The sequence below is a fragment of the Mya arenaria genome, chromosome 2 (assembly GCF_026914265.1).
Source record: "Mya arenaria isolate MELC-2E11 chromosome 2, ASM2691426v1".
Lineage (NCBI taxonomy): Eukaryota > Metazoa > Mollusca > Bivalvia > Myida > Myidae > Mya > Mya arenaria.
In genome coordinates this window covers 36133481-36158224 of record NC_069123.1, presented here as the reverse complement: position 1 = coordinate 36158224, position 24744 = coordinate 36133481, and the positions used below count along the sequence as shown (strand labels likewise).

The 24744-nt window shown below is 35.7% G+C and overlaps 2 protein-coding genes across 3 annotated transcripts in view; both read right to left on the bottom strand.

Annotated features, from left to right (window-relative positions):
• The window catches only part of LOC128217014 (axin-1-like), a 28920-nt gene extending 20856 nt beyond the window's left edge, over positions 1–8064 (bottom strand). Inside the window, exons 1-3 of one of the 2 annotated variants that reach the window (XM_052923825.1) lie at positions 7975–8064; positions 5719–6698; positions 2099–2242 (exon numbers count right to left, since the gene is read on the bottom strand). In XM_052923825.1, coding sequence (XP_052779785.1) covers positions 2099–2242; positions 5719–6671 — 1097 coding nt within the window. In that variant the 5' untranslated portion in view covers positions 6672–6698; positions 7975–8064. The other variant, XM_052923816.1, reaches the window with a different exon arrangement.
• Positions 8065–9934: 1870 nt separating this feature from the next.
• The window catches only part of LOC128202778 (serine/threonine-protein kinase SMG1-like), a 53580-nt gene continuing 38770 nt past the window's right edge, over positions 9935–24744 (bottom strand). Inside the window, exons 52-70 of the mRNA XM_052903915.1 lie at positions 23963–24061; positions 23292–23410; positions 22617–22691; positions 22070–22270; positions 21310–21555; positions 20379–20579; positions 19796–20046; positions 18991–19156; positions 18357–18533; positions 17982–18106; positions 17654–17732; positions 16850–16975; positions 16279–16377; positions 15873–16057; positions 15470–15558; positions 14911–15027; positions 14507–14557; positions 13735–13841; positions 9935–13137 (exon numbers count right to left, since the gene is read on the bottom strand). Of these exons, the coding sequence (XP_052759875.1) occupies positions 13060–13137; positions 13735–13841; positions 14507–14557; positions 14911–15027; positions 15470–15558; positions 15873–16057; positions 16279–16377; positions 16850–16975; positions 17654–17732; positions 17982–18106; positions 18357–18533; positions 18991–19156; positions 19796–20046; positions 20379–20579; positions 21310–21555; positions 22070–22270; positions 22617–22691; positions 23292–23410; positions 23963–24061 (2591 nt within the window). The 3' untranslated portion in view covers positions 9935–13059. The remainder of the gene's footprint in view (positions 13138–13734; positions 13842–14506; positions 14558–14910; positions 15028–15469; positions 15559–15872; positions 16058–16278; positions 16378–16849; positions 16976–17653; positions 17733–17981; positions 18107–18356; positions 18534–18990; positions 19157–19795; positions 20047–20378; positions 20580–21309; positions 21556–22069; positions 22271–22616; positions 22692–23291; positions 23411–23962; positions 24062–24744) is intronic.

Sequence of the window (24744 nt, the reverse complement as noted above, 5' to 3'; positions counted from 1 at the left end):
GACTTGGATATATACCATTGGGGAAGAAAACTTCACCTAATAACATTGTTATTTTGTTGCTCTTCAAAATCAAAAAACTTCTTAATCCAAGATGACTGTGGGCCCTCTCCAAGTTCTGTGGTTAGTTTCTCGTTAAAATAACCTTGTTGCCTAAGTCAGGTATGGTTACACAAGTATTCGAGCATATTTGGAAAATCTCATTGTCCATACTACAACCTTGAGGCTTTAATCAAATACCCAAAACTCAAGCAAAATCTTGTTAAGTTATTCTTATATATTTCTTCGTACGAATGCATTTTTTTTTCTAAATTGGCAACGAAACATCCATCCAAAATTTGTCAAAATTGATTATTTTTTATTAGACCAATATATTCATAGCCAAAGCTGGCAGATAAAAGGTTAGGATACAATCATGTAATTAATAATAATCAGATTATCCTGAGTGATTAATACCTGTAACAGTCAGCGCCATCAGATAATAATACATAGTTGACATTTTTCTTGTATTACATTGTATTAACAAGCAAATTAAAAGTTTTAACTGACTTTTGAGCCCCCTAATACCATTAAAACTATGTGGGCTTACGGACAAAGCCCGTTTGTACAATAGGTTGGGTGTTCTTATCAATTCAGGTCCCTACCTGTACACACTTCATAACTATATTGTACAAAAGATCTAACAGTCTCCACAGACGAGATCAAAGGAAACTTAATGGCAACGCTCCCGGCCATTTTGTCATGCTTGCTTGCTCCACACAGTATCAAGTAGAGGACACACATTAAATACTCAAAATTAAAACCATAAAATAACTACTGAGCAGGATAGCTGTGTGAAGATTTCAGTTAATCATTCATGTTTGCTGTAACGTCCTGTTTCAATAACTTCAGTTTTTATAATTTGGTAAGCTGATTCACCAAGTATGAAGTACATCAAACATCGATAACCTTCATATTAACTTTACATCATGTTAAAATGCTCTCAACATTGTTCCAAAACATATCATTTATATTACAATGAATGAAGCATGTCCACATTTCTGATAATATAAACATTTCTTTCAAAATAGTTTTCAGTTTAAAGCTACGAGTGTTCCATTAACCCGACCCTGTAAGTGCCAGTATGTATTGCCTTAAAAGCCTAATGTCAATCAATCATGCTGAGTATCATTTATTTAAAATTTCTCAATCAATCCAAAGCCTGGGTTAAGCCTTTTATTGATACCCATGAACAAACTGCACACAAAACTCAGCCCGGACCTAGTTCACCCTAAGCACACATAAAAACCTGGTCAAACTTTGAACCTGATAACATTTTCTTTGTCAAGTAAGCTATTCATAGTGCTAGCTGTGTAAATATAAAACGTCCTCGATGTAAAGGTCGACTAATCACATATTCAGGAATGCAATTTTTGGTCATTCATAAAATTTTATGGAGACATTTGGTCCTGTGAATACACCATATATATAAACACTGTGTATGGTAGGTGAAGGGTGGTTAAAAATGTACATACATTGTAAGGTGGTTTTGAAATAAACCTTACTGCTGTCAAGAGGTTTTTGACCTCAATATCATTTTCACTTTTAAATGGCTTTGATCAGTAGCAACGTTTCAAGTATAAAGACATGCAATGAGTGATATTATGAATGTTGATGTGTACAACTCACTCGTATAAATTGAAGGAAATGTTGAACACATCTATTTCAAATTCTTCAAATGATAATATCAAGAGATGTAAGTTTCTATCCTCAGGCAAACCATCATGTTTGCAATCGCCTGTAATCTGTTTTCTCAATGTAAGTCATAATTAGAAAATGATCGTTCCTGCGTTGTTTCATCTTAAAACATATTTTGTTAAATATCGAGGTCCAAGTTTAAAACATGACGTTGTTCAAAATATGACAAAAATTATATATCAGGAATAAATATCCTAGAATTAATCCATGATCTTGCAGTTACCAAAGTTGCATTTTTAACAGCTTTTAATGTAGTATGAGCCTTACTACTACTAAGTTGTTCTAGTAGCAGTTACGACTAGGACGCTTTGTCCATGGTCATAAGGTAAATCATGTACGATGTCATACTGCATGGTATACTTACACACTGCTATCGGTGACAGACTGCGCATCCTCGGAAAATGTATCCTGACTGGAGAGTGACTGTATCTCGCTGTCCTGGGCTGATACAGGAGCGTACGAGTTGTGATACGGCACCGCCTGACTCCGATGGGACAGGTATGGTGTACTGTGGACAGTGGGGAAAAAACACATATTTATTTGGTCAGTAATATAATGATTTGTGTGGACTTCAGTGTGAAAGCTGACACAAGGGGCATTAATTCATAAACATTAGAATTTTGGCTGAACAAGCCCAAATGTGTACACTTGTAACTGGTATTAAAAGCCTAGAAGAAATCCAGATTATGAGACATAAAAACATGGATCATTTCCCAGCATACTATCAACCATGCCAGCCATTATCATAAATTTAGAGCAGTTCTCTTAGAATATGTTGCCTGTGACATAGTCCCCATGCTCTTCCAATATCATTCGAAAATACTGGTATCCACAACATTAACACATGCTTGGAATTTAGAGCATCTTGTCTGTCAAAGTACTTTCAATACAAATTACATCAAAATTAATGTCTATCACAAATTTCTCTGTACCATGAGTCAGAACCATCAAACACTTTCAACATACAGAGAGGCAATGCCAATAATATACTACTTAAATATGGATAAACATCTCTGCTAAGAATTCAGGCTAACCACTGTGAAACAAGTTACAATGTACTTCAAAGAGATGCTCTTCTACTGATATTTTATCAATGTGTACGGTCATATTCAATTAATGAAGTTAATACAATATCCAATAGTACTGAATTGTCTTATGAAAACTACTGGATTGGAAAAGCTAACAAGGACATACAGCAAATTCAAGTCATGAAGAATCAAAAATAAAGTTTCCATTAATCCATTATCAAAATATCTGCTAATGCATTTACTAAATGTACCTGTAAGCACATAATAGGAGCAGAGTGAAAAAGTATGGGACAATTATGTCTGTCAAATTTAAAGCCAGCTACCATAGTCCTGTCAGACAGTTTGAAGCTAACAAAAAGAAACAGTTCCCATAGACCACCATCTTGATGTAAATATTGTTTATAATACCTGACAAGATATTATCACATTGATATCTGTTGATTCTCCAATGAAAATGTATTATCACTTTGACAGAGGTCAAAGCTCAGTTTAATACAACCAGTTGACAAAAGCTCTTGAATTAATGATGGAAAGAGAATCACTGAAAAAATCAGCTGATAACGAGGAGATAATGCCCTTTGATCTTGCCAGACACTGTCCAGCCAGCAAAAAGGGCCATGTGACAGTTAAACTGACCAGTGTCCTAGATCCATTGACCATCTCCGACAAATGACCACTGCATGCCCCCCCCAAGGCTAAGTGATGTCAGTATTTTTATATCACAATTAGTATTTGAAAAGATCTAACAAACTACAGAGAAAATAGTCAGGCTGTATAGTATTTCATACATTTCATTTTACCTCTAGGCTATTTTACATCATACAGCATAATTATAATAACAACTTTTTAACAAGGAAAAGGTGTGATACAAAACACATGTTGAAAACATTTACTTTCATCTTCTTTGAAGCTTTTTTTAAGAACTTGAATGTGGAACAGTAGAGATCATGTAATAAAAGTTAACACTTTCAACACAGTTCAACAAAGCTTTGAGATGAACATGCCACCAGCTGTCAGAAAGCCATTTTGTTTCTTGTTCCATTTATAAAATCAGTATAGAGAGAGACAGATCTAGACCAACATATGAACATAACACCATGCTCAAGTAATAAAACTCAAACAAAATAGGTGAATGTCTGAAGCAACAAGAACTTGACCATTATACATTCAAAACCTAACATGACCCACAATACAAAACCCTGAACCAACCAGGACAACCTTAAAAGAAATGTATTGCAGTGGCTTGACCATTTCACCAAATAAATTCAGATTTAAGAAGTTGTTGACCACTGAATTAAGGTTTATTTGCCTAAAAATTATTATAAACTAGCCTTTAAATTGGTCATTTCTATCATCGTCTGTTGAAATATTCCATATAACCATGGTGCCAATAAAGTGAACTTTCTATCAATTTTTTGTACATCAATTATTTTCAAGATTGAATACAACCAAAGCAGGACCAATCACAACCACATGGTCCTCTGGGCACCCTTCCTGTGCTTCAATCATGTTCTGCATGGTTGATTCCTCAATACACAATATACATGTCTAAGACCCGTTTCGTTAAAACATGTATTCTACGGATTGCATGAAATTTGGAACAATTATATACTTTCAATTTGAAATGGTTGTAACAAATAATACCAAAATTTGCATAATACGCTAAAAAGGTAAAAACATTGATGCCGATACATGCGCTTCAAGTCTATGAAAATATGGTTGGTGACATAGATGGACATTGTATTGCTTTGAAGAAGCTGACGAGAGAATCGGGAGGAACGGTGACATCAAAAACGGTTATCATAACTATTATAATAGGCTTGCTGTTATCTGGTTCAAAATATAACGTACGCACTGCGAAACATATGGGCCGAACCATTGCAAAGAACTTTTAAATGATGGTCCCACTGTAAATGCACAACTTCAATTGGGGCTGGCTCTAAATCAAAAACTTGATTTCCAATTCCTTCTTGGGAAAGATTTGATAGGTATTTTACAAGACTGTAATTATGTTTGATCTGTGACAATTACCCCTTAGCGAGTTTGTTTATGATTTATGATATTACTTTCTCTCATAAAAGGAATCCAAACCCTTTGTAAAGCTTTTAACATGTTAAACCATCAATTACATGATTCATTGTTTCAGATCCGATCAGCAGACACCACTTTTTCCTTCACTCCAATTTCTGACTAAAAAGATACCATTGATAACAAAAAAGCATAGCTTTTATCTTTTGTTTTGCAATTTCCTTTAAGTAATTTTAACTGGTTGATCTTTCATTACCTCAGTGTGTTGAACAAACTTGCATCACGCTTCTTTGATGAAATAGTGGATCAAAGAGTCGGTTTTGTTTGAACAAATTGACTGGACAACTTTGATCTACTATCTCGACATTGTTGTGATGTAATGGTAGATCACATTGGATGGATAACACATCAAACAGTTGCCCTCTCTTGGGGGATATTAAAGTGACATCAAACTATTAACATCTAAATCATTATAATCACTATAAATGTGATCAGACTTAGTATATAAATTTAATTATACTGCTGATTAGGGAAGGCATTATTTTCCCCTTAGAGAATTGAAATTCCCAAATGCTGACAAATAGTATCACAATGTTTAGAGTTCCCTATGAACTCATTAATCCTTAAGCTCAATTTCATTTAAGATATCGTTGACTTCCAAACCCTATTACAATGAAAGAACTGCACCAAATAGAACATATCTTGTAACAAATCAGTCAGCACAAAATGACCTTTCTAAACGAAAAAATCTGAACACCCATGATACAGGTATTGTAAAACTCAAAACAAACAAAGAACAGGACAATTCCTCAAACATGTAGCACTGGAATTTCAAAGACTCAGTTCTAGGAAATTTTACAAGCTTTCGACCTTCAGGCATTTACATTTATCAGACTTATAATTTAAATGACCCTTCATTGTTTTATACCTGAGCACATCTGGTCGTACAGCTTCCAGTGGTGCAGTTCTTGAGTGATGTCGCGTGGTTGGAGGACCCACGCTGAATGGCACAGCAAAGTCATCATTTCGTAATTCCTGATCCTCTTTCACTGTGGGCAACGGCCCGGAGGAAACTGGTCTACTAGCACTGTTTGAACCTATACTAGAATTAGAACTTTTAGGACTATCACCTTCCCTTGACACATATGAAAGATAGAGGTTTGAGTTTAAAAACAATGGATACGTTTCATTTTTCATATATGTTTCTACCTGTGTCTGTGCTGCATCAAACAGAGTCACATCTATGTTATCCTCATGTTGCAAATTAATTCCTTCTGCTATAGTTCTTTTTGTATCTCCATCCACAAATGGCAATCTTTCACCCTTAATGTAACGTTTACTTATAGTTTTCATTAACTTAACGACTTGGGAGTGCTCTGTTATTTGGGCATTCTTCTTCAAACCCTGGCATGCAAACCAAAAATCTACAGATGCAGTGCCAACATCTTCCTGCCCGAGAAACTCTTTGAACAACGTAACACCATCATGATCCTCCAACAAATTTTGTAGGCTCTCGGCCCACTTCAAATAAGGTGGGGTACTATTTTCTGTAAAAGGTGGAGAATTGGTCACTGACCCCTCTGGTTCGAAACCTAGGGGTGCGTCCATTTCCTCGTCAAAGCAGCATGTCACATTAGAAACAGCTGGTTTTTCAATGTTTGACTTTCGTGGCGTGGCAGGATTGATATCCCCCTTGGTTGAGCCCATACTCCTACATGAGGTCTGCGAGACCTGGCTTCTATGGGATCCAGAGCTCTTTGTGGACATACCGCCATTTGACTCCTTTTCATTCTCTTCGCCCGGGACAGGGGGCCTTGGCGCTGTCTCTGTGAATGTTGTCCCCCCACTCTCCTGAAGAAACATATCCACCTTACTGCTCATGGTTCCCACTCGCACAGGTCAGCATACCTGCAATATTAACAGTATAAATCTTAACATTGTCAGAAGAACTACAACTATATTGGACATTCAACAAAATTGATGCACAGTGTCTGTGGTATAGCAACATTAACATTGTTTGTCCATGTAGACAATGGACAAACAAATGCTCCTAGAACAAATTTCTCCTTCTTGTGTTTCGGAAAATGTGATCAAAGCTAAACAGTTGTATAAATACATGAAGATATATCATGTTGAGCTATTAACTTGCTTCTCATGGAACATTTCAATGTGCACACAACAAATCTCAAGCTGGGACAAAGCTTGTCATCTGATCACAAACAATAATCAAAACAATGATTTAGACTCTGAACACTTTGTGAATACCAAAGACCCTTTGAAGTTGAAACCAACAGGACATTTATTGCAATTTTATGTCAATATATCTTTTTCTGGTTTGGGATTTAACACTGCTACGGTTTTTATTGCACCAAATGTATTCTTCCCACTTATTTTATCTACTTTATGACCTTTCCTCAGACGTTCACGTTACAGTCTTCATTATAGCCATCCAATGAGCAATTTGAGGCCATTTAGATCCGTAAGCCAAGCTTGACAAAAATCTTTAACATGTATGAAATAAAATCTTACTGGTATTTTACATGTGAACTGAAATACAAAGATTTGACAGGAAAATGATCAACAATAGTAATATTAAGTATACAGAGCCGCCATTGCTGTGTAAACAATACAGAAATTTGGGGTACAAAAAGGGAAAATAAATGCCAAACACCGTTTTACTTCTAAATTTAAAAAATCAAAACCAACTGATATTTCCACAGATAACAATGCTAGCTTCTCGAAATGTTAAAGACTCACAGAAAAGAGTCCGTATATTGCTCATTTACCACACGCACACACATTCTTTGAAACAAATAATACCGAAAACAACAATAATCCGAATTAAACGTATCCGACTCATGAACAGTTTCACCACTAATTAAAGACTTCATACATAATCACAAGGAAAAGATACACATATTTTCACAACATGTACCTCCAATAGCATTCACATTGTTTGAAACTAGGTCACAATATATGTTCAAATATCCTTGCATAGCACAGAAACACACCAAATTATGTATATACCTGTAATGTTATCTCATCTACAAAACCCACGTGAAACCTCGATGGGAACTAAAGATATTGTGACATTAAGTCCAACTAAAACAGTATATCACGAGTTTTCAAACAAAATGCTGCAAAATATATATCCAAATTCAACTCAAGTACATCACAAACTTACTGAAACTTTGAAATAAAACATCAAAGAACCACATGCCCGCCGCTGCTGTCAATCCCACTTACAAGCGTGACGTCACGCCTTTGAGGTGAACCGCACCAATCAGCGTCCAGCAAATAGAAACATTGAGAAAACACTTGAGGCGATACCATTCGAAACAGGGGGGTTCCGAATCGAATTAAATAATTTTTGGATTTTATATAAAGGATAACATGATAAATATTTTCAGCTATTTATCGGTCAAGAATATCGAAATAATTCGATTGTATTATTACATTTGAAACTTCTAGGTGTACTTATGTAAAACTAAAATATATGCTACTCTCCCGAAACCTAAAATGCGAGTTAGAACCTCCCGAAGGCAAATTGTAATGTTGGGAGAATACTTTTCTTTGATGTTTATTAACATATAAATGTGCCATTAAAGCAATTAATATACAAAATATATATTAACATTCAAAAGATTAATTGTCTTACTTTAAATGCTTTTTGGATTCATATATATTTCGTAATCGTTGTTGTTTGTTTAAAATAGTTAGCGAAGTTAAAAGTTTTCTTTGTAGATAATACCTCTACCCATATAAATTACATTGCTTGCCGAGTGTTTTCTTTGATGTATCTGATGTGCTCTTGCGAAAGCTTGTAAATCAAACAAGCGTTCTTTTTGAAAATTTGAAAAAAGCTACTTAAAACATCTGATATATAACTTACACGAGGATACACGTTTTTTATGTCGTCATTGTACATGTACACTCATTGATGTATATACATGTATTTGTAACGACTACGATTTGACAATAGTTTATACAACTATTTATTCATTGGCAATGGCTGGCAAAACTCCATGCAGGCGACTTTGATCTTTGTCTTTGATTCTAGCTATCATTGAAATACGAGAAAGGACAAAAGATGTCTGAAGTTTTGCCTTTATTGATCAATTTACACAGTGCAATTAAAGGTCGTAATGTTGTCATTGTTTGAAAAAGGACCCTATATGAACCCATATTTATAAAAGTTTAAAAGTAAAACATGGCATAAGGCACCATGCAAGCTCAGAATTGTGTAACAAAGGTGTTACGATTTTCATTGATTCAAGGTCAATGCAAATAAGATAAACTAGCAATTTATACATGATTGCTTGATTGGTGTGAAGAAGGCCAAGATCAAAGAGAACCGGATCTGATAAATTAGACATTAGAAGTTATCTTACACCAATTAAAGCTAAGGAACGTCAAGTGTATATCTCCTATCAACTACAAATAAACAGATGACATGATAACCATCTTCAATATCAAATCAGAGATGACTTTAAATAAATATTATCAGCACTTCAGAATAAAGTACATATAGAATTTAATGCTGTTATTTGCCATTGGTAATCGGACCAAGTTATCTATGTTTGCAACAAGAACATGTATAAACATATTCATAAATCAATAATTCTATCTGGCAGTGACCTTGACCCATTGAATGAACCTATACATCAACACCATATGTTGCTTGTGACCTTGACCTTTATACTTTGACCCTTCTGTAGTTTTTATGTATTCTATCAAGCATGTTTTATGGCTGAATTCTTCTGAAATGGATTTGCTAAAAAAATAATCATATTAACAAAATACATTAACCTAAAACTTGTCTGTTACCGTGACCCCAATGTAAGTGTGTAGAGACAAACCAGGTTATTTGGAAAATAATTGTAGTGATCTTTTCACTTTCTTGCACTGAGCTATACCTTAAATCAAAAGACGATAAAACCTCACTTTTCATATATTTTCAAAATACTATATTTTTCAAATCATACCTTGACAGTCGAAACACTCTCTAGTCTGGATACAATGAAACTCAGACTTACACATTTTAGGTCACCAGTCTCACTTTCCTATTATTTTCATATGAAAACAATTTCAGCTTAAGAACATCATACATACTGCCAAAAAAATAAAGAAGAACAACCTTTTCACACCAACACCAATTTTATTTTAACTTATTTACAAGACATAATACATAATTATAGAGCACTACATAATTATTTCCCTTAAAAAGTATAAATGCTAGAACAGTTTACCTCCCTTGAAACAATTCCTACTTTTGGGAACAAAGCAAAATGAAAAATGATACATTACCATTTTGATCTCATTCCAAACAACATAAACAAATACAATTACAATATAACATCAACTGCAGGATACCATGTCGCTCTGTCAAAGTTGTATCATTTTTAGGTTTCTTATTAATAAGTTCAAGTTTGAATTCTTGTAATTCTACTTCAAACGGCCAAGTATGTCTTCCTTCTGTTTGTCCCAGTTTTATCAATGAATTTCTTGTACAACCACATTTTTTAATCAATATTTCCGAGTTATGATAGTATGGGGCATAACTCAACATTTGTTCAAGGCAGACTTATGGGTTTGCTATACATGAGCATATTGCCTCTGACTTGGCCTAATACTTTGCGGCTATGTTAATACAAAAGACTCTTTATCTTTTTTTTTGGAGAAAAAATAACCTTTCCCTGTCATAGTATCCCACTGTCATAGTATCCCGCTGTCATGAATTTTTCAAACAATTCAAACAAAAACAATCCTAATTAATTCAAGAAAAAAATATAAACAAAATTACACATATACAAAAGCGAAAAATATATATTCTAAATCAACATGACACCGTCAGTACTGGTGAAGATTTTTTTCAATTAATTTCAAATGAAAAATTCTCACTTAAAATTCTAATAATTTTATTCTTTTAAACATTTACAAGCACTTTGTACTGCTCAAAACACCGCGGTCTGTGTGACATGTAAACACTTTGCTCATAAAAATGATAACACATCTTTACAAATTCAAACAAGAGCATCTCTGCGACAAAAAATGCTCGATTTCGTCGATTAGTATTAGAAATACTATTGAAAATAGAGTAACCGGAGGCTAAACTTTAAAAAAATATGTTGAATTTCTGTTGAATTGTGCTTGTTAATAAAAGTAAGCAAAATAGAAAAACACACCAAGTCTGAAAAATAAATGTTGCCAATAACAGATACGTGAACGAGTATCTTTTACAGTTACATGGAAGTATGAAAACTTCTAAATGATAATAAGAAAAAAAAATCAATTAGTGTCCAATACTTGCAACAAGCATATGGCCATTACAATACAATTACAATCGGACGACTTCTAAAACCAACAAGTCTTAGACATAACTACATTTCAGTACATGTCAATAAATGCAAAATTTGGAAATATAATTAAAAGAGAAGAGGAAACTTTTTTATACTAAGAAAAACACTCAAAATAAAAAAAAACGAACAGCTCCATGATTTTTATTTTTGTTCATGTGCCTTACATTTTTTCAAATTCGAAGTATCTGAATGTTCATCTGTTAATATTTAGTATAGGGTTTACTTACAAAAAACACAATATGAAGTCAATATGTTCCAAAACAATAACACATTATTCAAATCATAAAATTATTCAAAAACATTTCATAAATGTCATCAAATGCATTATACAGAAAATCAAAAAAGATAAAAACAATTTCATTTTCACTTTTTTTTTTTTTTTCTTTCTTTTTTTTACATTAAACTCTACATGAAATAATAATGAAATTAACAAAAAAACTATTTACATCAATGTTACAAATGTATTTACACGAGTAATTTTTCGTTACAATTGTTCATGCTTCATTGACTGATTGACTGCAGCCACGCGCCGAAACACAGACGTGATTACGGCTCAAGCAAAATGTTGGTTTTCTACATTGTAGAATGCAAATAATGTTTTTCCACATGTTACGAATGTCGCAATGGTTCACGAAGCCTTCTGGTTGGGTAAAATAAAAAAACTGTCAAGACAAATGGTAAAAATAAACGTTGGTATTATCAAAAATATGGACCATGTTTTTTGTTGTTTGTGCACATTTTGTAGCAACTTTCTATTTCATATGTCGTTGTGTCAAGGTATAAAATGTATAAACAATCTTGACATTTTATACAGACATTGGCTATAATGTTAACTTTTGATGCCGTGTGACCCCATGGAATTAAAGTGTTTAGGTTCATGCCTTTGCCATAGGGATTGCATGAAGATTCACAACTGCCAAATTTCCATTAAGTAGCTAAAACAAACACCTTATTTCAATTTAGTCATTGATTGGTTTTTTTGAGCAAGTTATTTTGAAAGTTTGCCCGCATGCACTGCTTTGTACCGGTAAAAAGGTATTTGATTAACATTTCATGCTGAACACTAAGAAAGTTAGCATTTAATTTTGGTCTTCCAAACAATTAGTCAGGCGCTGAGTGTGCCCAGTCTACCAGCTTCATCATAAAGAAGAGCAAAATTAAACACTATCTAATACTTCGTATAATTTGAAAGGGAATTGCTTACTAAACACTAAGATAGAAAATAATTAAACAAAAATACATTACAGACACAGTTATGGTAGCTCATACTTTTGTTTTTCATCTTTATTTCAACTGAACACTGAACATCTTTATTTCAACTGAACATCTTTATTTCAACTGGACATAAAATGACTGATTTTTCAATGTGATGGCCAAAAAAGTGATTTTGTGTGCAATATTTTTTTATCAGTATGATATTTACATTATCTTCCTCTGTACTTTTAAACCTTTCAAAGACTACCCCCACCCCCCACCCCCCAAACAGGGTCACCTGGCATAAAAAAATACATTATTGTACATCCAATACTCATTTTTCATAAGTCTTCACATTTATCGTCAATACCAACATGTATTTTAATGCCAATGACAACATTCCCAACCAGTACGAGCTAAGGTGACCAAATATTTGTGGAGCACTCGGGGCTTCCTTCATTCCTAACACAAGAGTGGATGACTTTTTGTATAAACGCTAATACACCACCAGCTTAATACATCTCATATACGTAGGCTCCCTGGCGGGGCCTGAGACATTTGTATTTTACAGCTGTGATGTTTTATTTCCTTGCGCTACTGCGACCCACAGATCCGCGTTGTGGCGAGAACATGGCTGCTGGCGGTACTGCCCGTTACGTGGTTACTGTGCAGTGTTATCTTGGACGAAGCCCACAGTGGGCGACAGGGTTACGGGCTCACACCCAGGGTGTCCATCCCTCGTACAGCACAGCTAAGTTGTCTAGGTTAGTCGCGTCCTTGATTACATAGTCCACCTGAAAACAAAAGGCAGCAATTATTGGTCAATCTGAAACACAACCAGGGATCTGATCGACCTGGTAGCTGAAGGTTTGTAATGATGGGGACAGGGTTTTTGGGGGCGCATTGGGCTCCCAATGGGAATCGGAAGAGATGAAGCACTCTCCTGCAGCAACAAACTGGCTTTTTAGAAGCCCTTTTGAGGACTCTCCTGACTTTGAAGCAACCTGGTGTGTAAAACAACTGAAGTAACAACCAAAATCAACCAGTTAACTTGTTTTTGTCAGTTAAGATTTATTTATTTTTTGTCCCTGGAGCCATGTGATCTGCGAATCTGCGGACAAACCACATCTCTGAATACACAAGCTCAATTTCTTCAAACATGAGCACTGCATGTGGGTGCGAATGCATGTCTTACCTGCCTAATACTTTAACTAGTATTATGAAATTTTCTACAATGTATGTCATAGTGAACATCATTACCAATTTTATATTAACATCATTACTACTTTGACCAAACTTTGACATGACGGAGGATAAAAATAACTCTGCATCAACTTCAATTCTTCTTCTCAGTACACAAGTTATCAATTATAAGCTCAAGGCTGGTATACCTGTTCAGCGACAGACAGTCGTTTGTTCTGGTCAGGATCGCGACCGTCTAGCTTCATTTTGACGCGCCTCCACACACCCACTGCATAGCTGTTACGCTCCTGAATCGCTGGAATGTAAACATTTAAGCATAAAGAGTATGATTTTCAACAGTGTAAGCGGTGGATGTTGAAGATTTGACCTGTATTTAGAGATTGCAATAATTCCTATACCAATAACAAGTTGGCCGTTGAGCTTCACTTAAAAGTACAGTGAACAGCGATTATTATTCTTCACACAATAATCAGACTGTAAATTGAAGATTATACAATTGCATTAACTTTCTGTGTCAAAAAACAATTCCAGAGACACAGAATGGATAAATGTGAAATTCCTGGAAACCTTTACACATACAGTGAATGAGAAGTGCAGGTCTTTGCAACGTAAAATATCAGACTATTTTATACATGCTAAAATATCAGACTATTTCATACATGCAAGTCAATAATGTCGACAATACTTGCTGAACAAAAAAAGAGCTCTGCGGAGAGAACCCGAATGCTTGTCTATTATTTTTCTGTTGAAAAGGGAAATAACTCATCAATTATTACAGCCAGAGTTGTCTTTGATGTACACAAGTGCATTTCCTCTGGCAACATGTGCATCAAGTTTGATTCTAAAAACTTTAAAAGCTTTTGAGTTTGAGCCAAGTTTACATTATTTGCAATACAAAACCTACAGCAATGTTCTTTATATGTGAAATGACAAATTATACTCTTGAATAAATAAACAAACCTTTTCCTGTTTTGGGGTCACGTGAAATTTTCTCTGCTTTCTTTACCGGAGCTGAAAGAAAGTTGTAAAATTTGAATACCGGACGTACTTGGGGAAGGAACAGATTTTCCCACAGATTTTTGTTTAGATGCTTGCCATTACTATTGAAAAGAAATATTTGTGAGTACAATAAACTAAAAGAAAGACAAAATATACAAATAACAATATAGATTTTTTGTATAAAAATGTAAATATGATGTAAACAACTGCTAAGGCAAAAAGAACTGTAAACCATAAATGTTTCCTTTATAAAAACAGTAGGGACACAGTAAACACCATTAAATAAGGAGGGGAAACAGTGAAAACTATTTCGAAATCTGTGAACTCCAAAATGGAGAAAAAAACTCAGGTATTGTTTAACCTACTGGAGACATGAGGCTTGGCTGTGGTTAGTGGACTGGATGTGGGCGGGGTCCCTGTCAAGTCAGGGGGAATTGCCCGTCTGCCTTCCTCTACGCCTGCTGCTGAAGACTTCTTCACAGCTGTAAAACAGGTCAGGGGCATTGAATACTGATAACCGATATCCCATATGCATAACAATACAAATCAACCGATATCCCATATGCATAACAATACAAATCAATAATTCATAATGTATCTAAATGTTACTAAATTTAAGAGACATTTTTCAACAGTAAATACAAGTCAGTTTTTCATTTATAAAAAAACCCTTTTCTACCAGAAATAAACTAAAATAATATGTATACAATTAAAACATTATGATACATAAATACATAAAGAAGTGTTGACAAGCGAAAGCCAACTCTTAACAGTTTTATTTTTTATTTGAACAAGGGGCATAACACAGCATTCATTAATGCCAGAGTTATGCTCGATATATTTGCATCATGTCTCAGACAACACCTTTTCTTTAATGAATAGACAAGCTACAAAACTGCTGTCTCAAATTAAGCATAACCTAACCTGTTGCGAAGCTGACAGGGCTTCCATTTCGCGGCTCCTCTGAAGCACTGACAAGTGGTGGAGCTAGCGCCACAAGTTCATCATAGATCCTGCAAGGCGCGATATCACAGATACATTATTTCCATCACATACAAATAACCACCTGTCATAATGGCACATTGTTCCTGTTATTTTTGGCCTTGTAATCAATAATGTTATTCTTTTTATATGTGTACCAAGATTCATGTCAGTGATTTAATCATTCTGAAAGATATTAACAACATTAAAGTCTTTGCACAATGATGCCAACACCAATCCAATGTCAATGACAAAACCTTAAATAATTTTCTAAAAATTTTTTTCTTAGAATTAGAATAACAAAAAAAAGCTACAAATCCCCCCATATATTGTGAGGTCAACTCACTGCGGTATCTGCGTGGCAAGACTCTCCAGCAGTGCTTTGGTTTCTGCCATTGTCTCAGCAGTGAACTCCTCACTCACGATCATCTTGAGTGCCATGGTGAGGTTCTCTGAGAACTTCTTGTACGTGTTCAGGTACTGTCGCACACTTCCCTCACTCACATGGTCGCCCTGCTCTGTCTCCTCTTGCTGTATGGACATGAATTAAATCAGTTATTGTAATTATGTCATCATTTGACCAGGACTGTTTTATAAGTTTACAGGACATGGCTTATTTTTAAGTTACAAAATCATAACACATTCAATACATATTTGGGCAATACTTCCATACAAAGTAATAAGCTACTGTAATAGTCCTGAGCAGAAACACGTACATCCCCTTTATGTTTATTAAGCCGAAAGAGATTTACCTTTGCAAGAGACTTGAGTATGGCTCTGATGTCAGACATGAGCTTGTGATGGGATGCCAGCAGGGTCCGGATTGCATTCACCTCTGTCTTAATGCCCTCCTGGTACAACAAAAACAGTGTGTCTATTAGAAACGAAACATTAAAACATGCCTTTTGATGTAGATTTTCAAACTCCCAAACAATTTTAGATACCTTATATTGTCAGGGCAGGTTATAAGAATAAACAGTGTATTACAGACATACCCCGGTACAAACTGATAAAAATGCTAATTTCGCTTCAACTTGATTTCACTAACATCGGACAAATAGACATGAATAAAATGTTTGACACATGTTATAAAAAACACAACAAACATTTTTATATCAAGCTAGAATGAATATGACAGAAAGGCAAACACTAGAATGCCTAACCCAGTAGCTCCATTGCTGACTGATCATGAAGGCAAACATATCATCTATTGAATGCAAAAGAGCTTTATCAGCCTTCTTATTTCATACACATAGGTCAATTTGGAAAACAATGATGGTTATTTTTGTATATTTAAGATAAACAAAATGCTTGCATGCTTACCCTTGCATCATCGATGCTATTCTTCAGGGCCAACATTTTCTTGTCAGCATCCTGCAATTGGGTGTTCACTTCACTGAGAGCGGCCTTCATCCACCCTGTGTCTGTCCTCTGACCTTCTCCCAAGGGCTGATGTGATATTTTCAAAGTTACATTATACTAATTTATTTATGAAAGCAGGTTGACTGCCTCAATTTAAATATGAACTGCCAGGTTATTCATAGCATTTAGGTAAAAACTAATTTTAGTGTCTAAAAGGCGCTACCCACTAAAAAACAGAACTTCTGGGGTGAGAAAACCATAGCATTCCCACCTTCATCAAAATTCACATTTTTTTACACAGCATTTCATTTATTGCCATAATTTACAGAATTAAATGGCAATGTTAAGAAACAAAGTGGTCAAGATGGTCTAGTAAGTTGTCAATTTTCCACATAAAATACTATCTTATATACAATGGCACAAGCTAAGAAAAGTATTTGGCCAGTGCAGGGATTTAACTCCGAGACCCTGTTTGCAAATCAGTCAAGTACAAACAGAGCTACCCAGCCAATATAACTTGCACAAACCAGCTACCCAGCCAATATAACTTGCACAAACCGGCTACCCAGCCAATATAACTTACACAAACCAGCTACCCAGCCAATATAACTTGCACAAACCAGCTACCCAGCCAATATAACTTGCACAAACCAGCTACCCAGCCAATATAACTTGCACAAACCAGCTACCCAGCCAATATAACTTGCACAAACCAATCATTAAACCTTTCATGAAATATAACACCAGCGAAAAGCTATCACATACCATGATCTGCACAAGTGTCACTTCCTGCTCGGTCACAGAACAGCTTGACTGTCCTGTCAGTCTACAACTCTCATTGCACCTGCAAAAGACATTCAAAAAATCCTTTCAATTATTATAAAAAAAATTGTACAAAATATACAAACCAAGGATATTAGAGTGTGCAAACTGAAACTACCGACATGATGAAGTTTACTCTCAACTTAAGACAAAAATGCAGACTTGATTTGTACATATGCACTTCAAAATATATGTAAATGGGTGTTTATCGCCTTTTGCAAATCTAATCTTGACAGCAATTGACATACAGGTAGGTATTGTTTTTACTCACTTTTGGATGAGAGTAAGGAAGTTGCTATCTGAGGACATGGCCTCAGCTGTGCGTGTTCTCAGGGCCTCCAGGTGAAGTATTCCCTGGCATAGCCTCACAACCTCCTGGGATATCTTTGTCTCCTCCTGTAATATATATATACTACATGTACTTGTACAGGTAGACATAGTCAGCGATGATTCTCATAATTCTATTTTGCATGCTTTAAATAAAGCTGGATTACTCACCTGATGTAAGACATAAACCCAAGAATTGGGTCTGAACATGAGAAATTAGATAATTTCAAAAACCTGACACACAATTCCACAGCGGAAGAGTATTGTTCAACACTAACCTGAAGGAAACCATGAAAAAAAACACTGTTTTCCAATTTACCTCAGCAAGTTGTTTCCTGACGAGGCTGGCATCCTCAAACTGCTGTAGAATGAGGTTCAGGGAGGGGTTGGCCCCAGCCGCCCACTTGAGACGCTGGGTGATGGACCCCTCTAGCTGGCTGTACTGACTCTGGACATGGGACAGGCTTGCTTCCTCCCCTAACACTGACTGCATGCACTGAAATGTAATAAGGTTACATACATGTATTCAAAATTGCTTCATATAAGGATGAGCTAAAAATGTTATAAATCTAGTCAAAGATCAAGAATTAGAACAGGGTTAGACGGATGGATGGAACTGTAAATTTTGATGACTCTGCTTTCTGTTGAAAATAAAGGATGTCTGTCATTGCATTTTGACTTAAAAAAGCAACAATAAAGCTATAATGTCTTAAGACTTTTGATGTAACAAGAACACTGCAAAGAGAAAAAATTCAACAAATGTTTTTGCCAGGAATCTCAGATTGTCAGTGTGCACAAAATATCATTTTCATATCTTTAAAAGGTTTTTAATTGTAGCCAACATTGCAGTTTTTGCAATAAAATGGCAGCATTACTGATACTGAAAATTGTGACAATATGCAAGATATTTTTCTTTTCTGATAAAACAACGAGGCTTTAATTGTTCACTATACCTTCTTTATCTCAGACATAACTGTTGCCCTGCTGGCGACCATCAAATGTGAGGGCTGGATCCCCGCCTGAATAAACACATCCTCCTGAACCCAGTGGAGCCTGGTCAAGTGCAGCTGGGCCCGCTGGAAACTGCCCTTTAGTAACTCCAGGTTAGAATCCAGTCTCCTGAATCATGAAGAAAATAAATTTCATATCAGAATACTACAGACTCAGAATGATGCATCCCTTGATGATAACAACTAAACAAGAGGGCCATGAGGGCCTATGCTCTACTGGGCTGTTATTTTAATCAGCAACATACTGATCACAAAGGCAAGGGAGAAAACCAACTGCACAGTCAGTACATGTTGTCTCTCTTAAACCGTAATTTTACCTCTTTCGCAAAGGCAAGGGAGTGAAAAAAATACAATTTATGAATTAAGGTTGTCTCATTTAGACTTGGCAACATAGCAATTTTGATCATTTCAAGGGCCATAATCCTGGTTAAAAAAGAGAACCAAGTTCTCATGTATATCTTGCTACTGTATAAGTTTTAATTAAATACTATTAATATTGAAGACTATCGTGTTCACACACAACAGACACACGGACGAACAAACGATGGACACTGTGCCATAGCATTAAAATAAAAATGTTACTGTTTTTTTCTCTAATGCATGGAAATCATTGCAATGATAGTGACATCGGAAGAAATACAAAATCATCACATTTCTCTTTATTTCTATTTGAATAGATAATTTTTTTCTTCACTTTTATTTGTAATAAAGATAAGTAAGTAAAGCAAGCATCTAATTACTCTCATACCTTGTCAGGTCATGTCTCCTCCAGGTAGCGTCGAGGGCGCTGGTAAGTGTGGACGCCTGCGTGAAGTGGTGTTGTTGAAAAAGGCCCTGTCTGAGGCCACCATCCACCGCCTTCTTACACAGATCCTCAAGCGGGGCCTTACATTCCGCACCGATGTCCTTGAGCTCAATCTCCGCCCGCACATCCAGCCCCATACCCTCCATCAACACACACACAATGTAGCCCAGCAGTTGGGATGGGAACCCAATTATCTGAAATGGACAAGGCAATCTTCAGAAATCAAAAGTATAAGTAAAATGATATGCAACCACTAGAAAATAAGGATTAAGAATTATAATTAATATTTGATGACATCAATAGATTTTGGTGATCGTTGATCAGTAAGCATGAGAATTTGAAGTTCTGTAAGGAACAAGGGCACTAGCTTTTCTCCAATGAACAAGTAAAACTGATCATCTCTGATGAACAATTGAAAGTTGCTGATGTTACGCTTATTGATTATGTGATTAAGCATTCACTTTTGTTTGTTAATGTAGCTATTATTGAAAGACAAATTTCAGTTGAATGAAATAAATGTGTATACCTGTTTCCTGACGTAGTCTGCAATGTATCGCTTGATTGGGCGTGTAAACTGCTCATCATCGACGCAGTTACCTCCCTCCATCCCCAGAATGGCGGCAGCAAATTGGGTACACATGTGGAAAAACTCCTTCATGACTTGGAGACGGCGCAGGAAAAATAGACTCGACAATAGGCTGCGCGTGTTACGGGTGAAGGAGGACAGCTGAAAATACAATCACTTCACTTTTAACAATTTATCTTTTGTAGACAAATGGCTTGACAAACATTTTCCATAAGAGGTTTTTAGTGGAATATCGAATTTAAACATGTCATATCCATTAAAACATTACTTTTTGAAGTACCCTCATATAGTACAGACAGCTGAAAAAAATACAGTCTTAGTTTAGTATACAGGGAAATATCTGAGGTCACAAGGAAATAACGATATTTCTAGCTATTCATAATATCCTGCAGTCAAAGAAAACTGTTCCCTCTTACCATCTTAATATATAATTAAGTTATTATATGATCTGAAATAAATGTTTTGAAGCACAGTCAATTTGAAACCCAAGCAGGGGTCTCTCCGGCTATTTTGGGAAAAGAACGATACTCAAAATTGGCAAAGATCACAGAGTTTCCTGTCAATCTGTGCATTTAATACCAAGTGACTGTCATTATAAAACCCCAACAATTTGGTAAAATTTTAGAAAAATAACAACTGAGTTTTGTGTTAGTACTGTTCAAATACAAGTCAACATGTACATTTTTGCTTTTCATAATGATAAAACTTTTTGGGGGGGTACTTTGGCTTTTTTCTAGGCGATTAGTTAGAAAATTGATTAAGTTAAACGGGATGGGGCCGATATTCTGCCCGTAGAAAAGGGCAGAAATACCGCTGACAGATTGACAAGACTGAATATAAAAATTTTAGCTCACGAACTCGCCACATCTACCTGAAGTGACTTAGCCTCCTTGATCACATCGACTTTCTTCCAGACCGTGGGGACCTGAAGCCCATCTATACACTCAAGCAGTGTGGAGAACTCATCCTCTAGCCTTGTAAACAGCCCGTTGAAGCCCATGAGCAACATCTGCCCAGGTGTGAGCTCTTGTGGGCTTCCAGACATTCCACTCTCAAGCAGGGACTTGAACTGGGCCTCCATAGAAGATACTCTCTGTAGTAACTCCAGGTTCTCATTCTGTAAGACAATAGTTGAAAGATCAATGTTAAATCGGCGTTTAATATTACAACAATAATAAACAACAACAGATCAATTTTCAAACACCATACATGTATAAAACTTCTGTTACGTTGATCTTCTTTATAAGAACATTGATATGGAAAACTTCTTAAATGCAGGGGTTCTAACAGCTGACAATTTTCAATACTCAAAAATAGCTAGGGGTCTGTTTGAGTATGAGGGATTCATGAACAAAGTAGGGTAAAGGGGCAACGACCAATTTTGAAATTGTTTCCAACTTCATTTTTCAATTCAAAGTACTTCTACTGTGTTTGATGGAATTGTCCGAGCCAAAAAACAATCATAACAATTGTACAATATTCTGAAGTAAAATCTCTCAATCCTGATGTCAGAATCATTCCTGAACTGCAGAACTCTGATATACACCTGTTAAGAAAAAATTGCTTTAACTATTTTGAGACTTTCAGGTAATTTGATTATCAAATTTCCAAAAATAAGATTTATATCACACCTTCATGCCCATGACAGCATTCCTATGCAGCACCTCCAGCTGCGCTATAAGCGTGTCAAGTCCCCTGTCCCCCACAGAGCCCCCATGGTCAGCAAGGATCCCTTCAAGCCCTGACACCACACCGTACACAGAATCATCCTCGCTCTGAATGATCTTCAGGGCCTCAGGCAGAATGATGTTCCGGAAATTCACATTTAGGTCCTGCAATAATGGCAAGTTCCATTTTTGTTTAATTTATCTGCAAATAGCAACTTTCAAAAAGAATACTTCCTAAAAAAATGTGTTCAGTTGAATGGTTGGTGGGATATTGCAAATCCATGATGCAAGCATGTAATATTTTGCATTATATTATTAACACAAGGTTGCATTATTCAATACATTAACTAAAGAACCATGACAGTCATCGTGGCAACTTCTGATCTGCAATTATTAATGTGAGCAACAATGATATAACAAAAAATACCAACATGTATTACAATTGTTCTAATAACTCCGGGAAATGAATATTAAATATTTAGTCAATTAACAAGATTATAAAGAGCAGTACCTGAAGTGCTGTGTACACATGGTTGGTGACAGCCAGACCTCGATACATGAGGGATAACTGACTCCCCTCCTCTCCCTAAACAAACACAGAAATCATGATTATATTTTACAGCATGTATTTTGCAACCTACCCCATCTCAAAGGCTATTTAAATAATTATGTCAACAAAAAACACAACAATAACATTGATGCTGATATTGAGAATCCTCAATTACTTGTTACTACTGTTTGCTAATAAACTAAGCAAAACATGCTTGTCAATCAGTTAAACAAAGCATGATCGCAGCACAATTTTACACCAAACAGGCAATCAATTTGTACCCCCTCAACAGGGGCTTATGGCAGTCAGTTGCAACTAAAAAAAAGACTTTATTTTGTTATCCCACAGTTATTATGAGTGTAATACAAAGATACAATTTTTATTGGTCAGTAAAGTGAAACAAATGCAAACTGCACATGTTTGGATGCATTGCAGGGTAACGAGCATGTCTCTTCTACAGGAAGCTCCAGTGTAACGTTATAGAATACGCCAAATCTCTTAACTGTGGCAGTTAGTGTTTCTATGATGATTGTTTTGGGCGAAACAAAAGCCATGATATTTTAATGCTTCAGAACATTGAAATTCTCGGAAGCAATATCAATAAAACTAATTGGGACACCATAATTATCGACCTACCTGTTGGCAAGACTTGACGAGGTCAATAAATTGAGCTACATTGCCACTCATGCTGCAAAGTTCCTCAAGAAACCAGTCTCCATCCCGCGACGTCAAGTCCATCAACCTGTCTCCAGCTCCTGTAACCAAAATATTAAAATGTCACTGGCAGAAATTACTACCTTAGAATATATATAGCTTTTCCTGATACATACAATATCATGTACACCAATAATCAAATAATCAGTATCACTGACATTGAAAACCTCTCCTTTTTTCGTAAATTATCTTAAAAACTGTGTTACCAGTGCAAAATTACATCTGCCACCCTCCCAAAGGCCAAAGCTTAAAGGATATGGCTATATCACTCACGGTGATCAATATATACACACATGCAGGTTATGTAGATCAGGTGCCATGATTAAGATCATTGGTCTAAAGTCCAAGTCTAGCCTCAGACTCAGAAAAACACTTTTATTAAATTTCAAAGAATCAACTTTCAACAAAATTAATTGAATAATTGTCCAACTGGAATAGTAATAAAATTCAGCATATCATCAAACCTGAACCAGACAGAAAGTTACAATGTAATGAAGATTTGCAGTTTTGCCACATGAGTCTCACACTTGAGACTGTTTGTAATCATGGCCCTGGTATCACTAAACCACAGAAAGATAACATCTGGCACAAACCTGTGGCTGCAGCCTCCATCTGCAGGTTTCGCTTATTGAGGGCACACAACACCGTCACTACCACCGCACACAGGCTTGACACACCAAAACTGCCATTCTCTGCACATAGGAAAAAGAACTTGTTACATTTAAAGCAAGCAATTTAAAACAATTCTATTACAGTCAACCATTATGAAGGCTTAATCATGTCGAACATATGTGATCATGGCCACAGACTTTAATCTTTAAGAAAAAGCCCATCTATGAGGAAAGATTCAAAATAATGTAGGGTTAAATAGTGCTCTATTAGGCACATAACATTATATTACACATTAAGCAGTATATTTTCACTATATGCTGAACAAATTTTAGACCTCCACCATTACCAATATTAAAATTACAGAATGCTAAATACAGTCATAGAACACGTCCGGAGCATGGTGGTATCAAAATCTTGACCTTGTAAACATTCAACATATTTCTGCTTACTGAACTTCTACGGCAATTAAATCCAAACAAATTACCAATGAATTGGACAGCACAGAGTATGCGTACCTATGGTAGTTCAAACGTTTCCCTCTAAGTCCATGTCATTCATTTTATCCTCAAATTCTTATCAGTCACTTTTTTTAAGGACTCTAATTTCCAATGATATATAAAGTAGCTGTTAAACTGTGGATTTTTTTGAAAAAGTCCATTTTTTTTTTATCATCCCTCGTACATTTACTAAATCTTATACATGAAACTGAAACATTTCTTTATGCTTTCAGGAATCCTACCAATTTAATACATTAAAGTAGGTA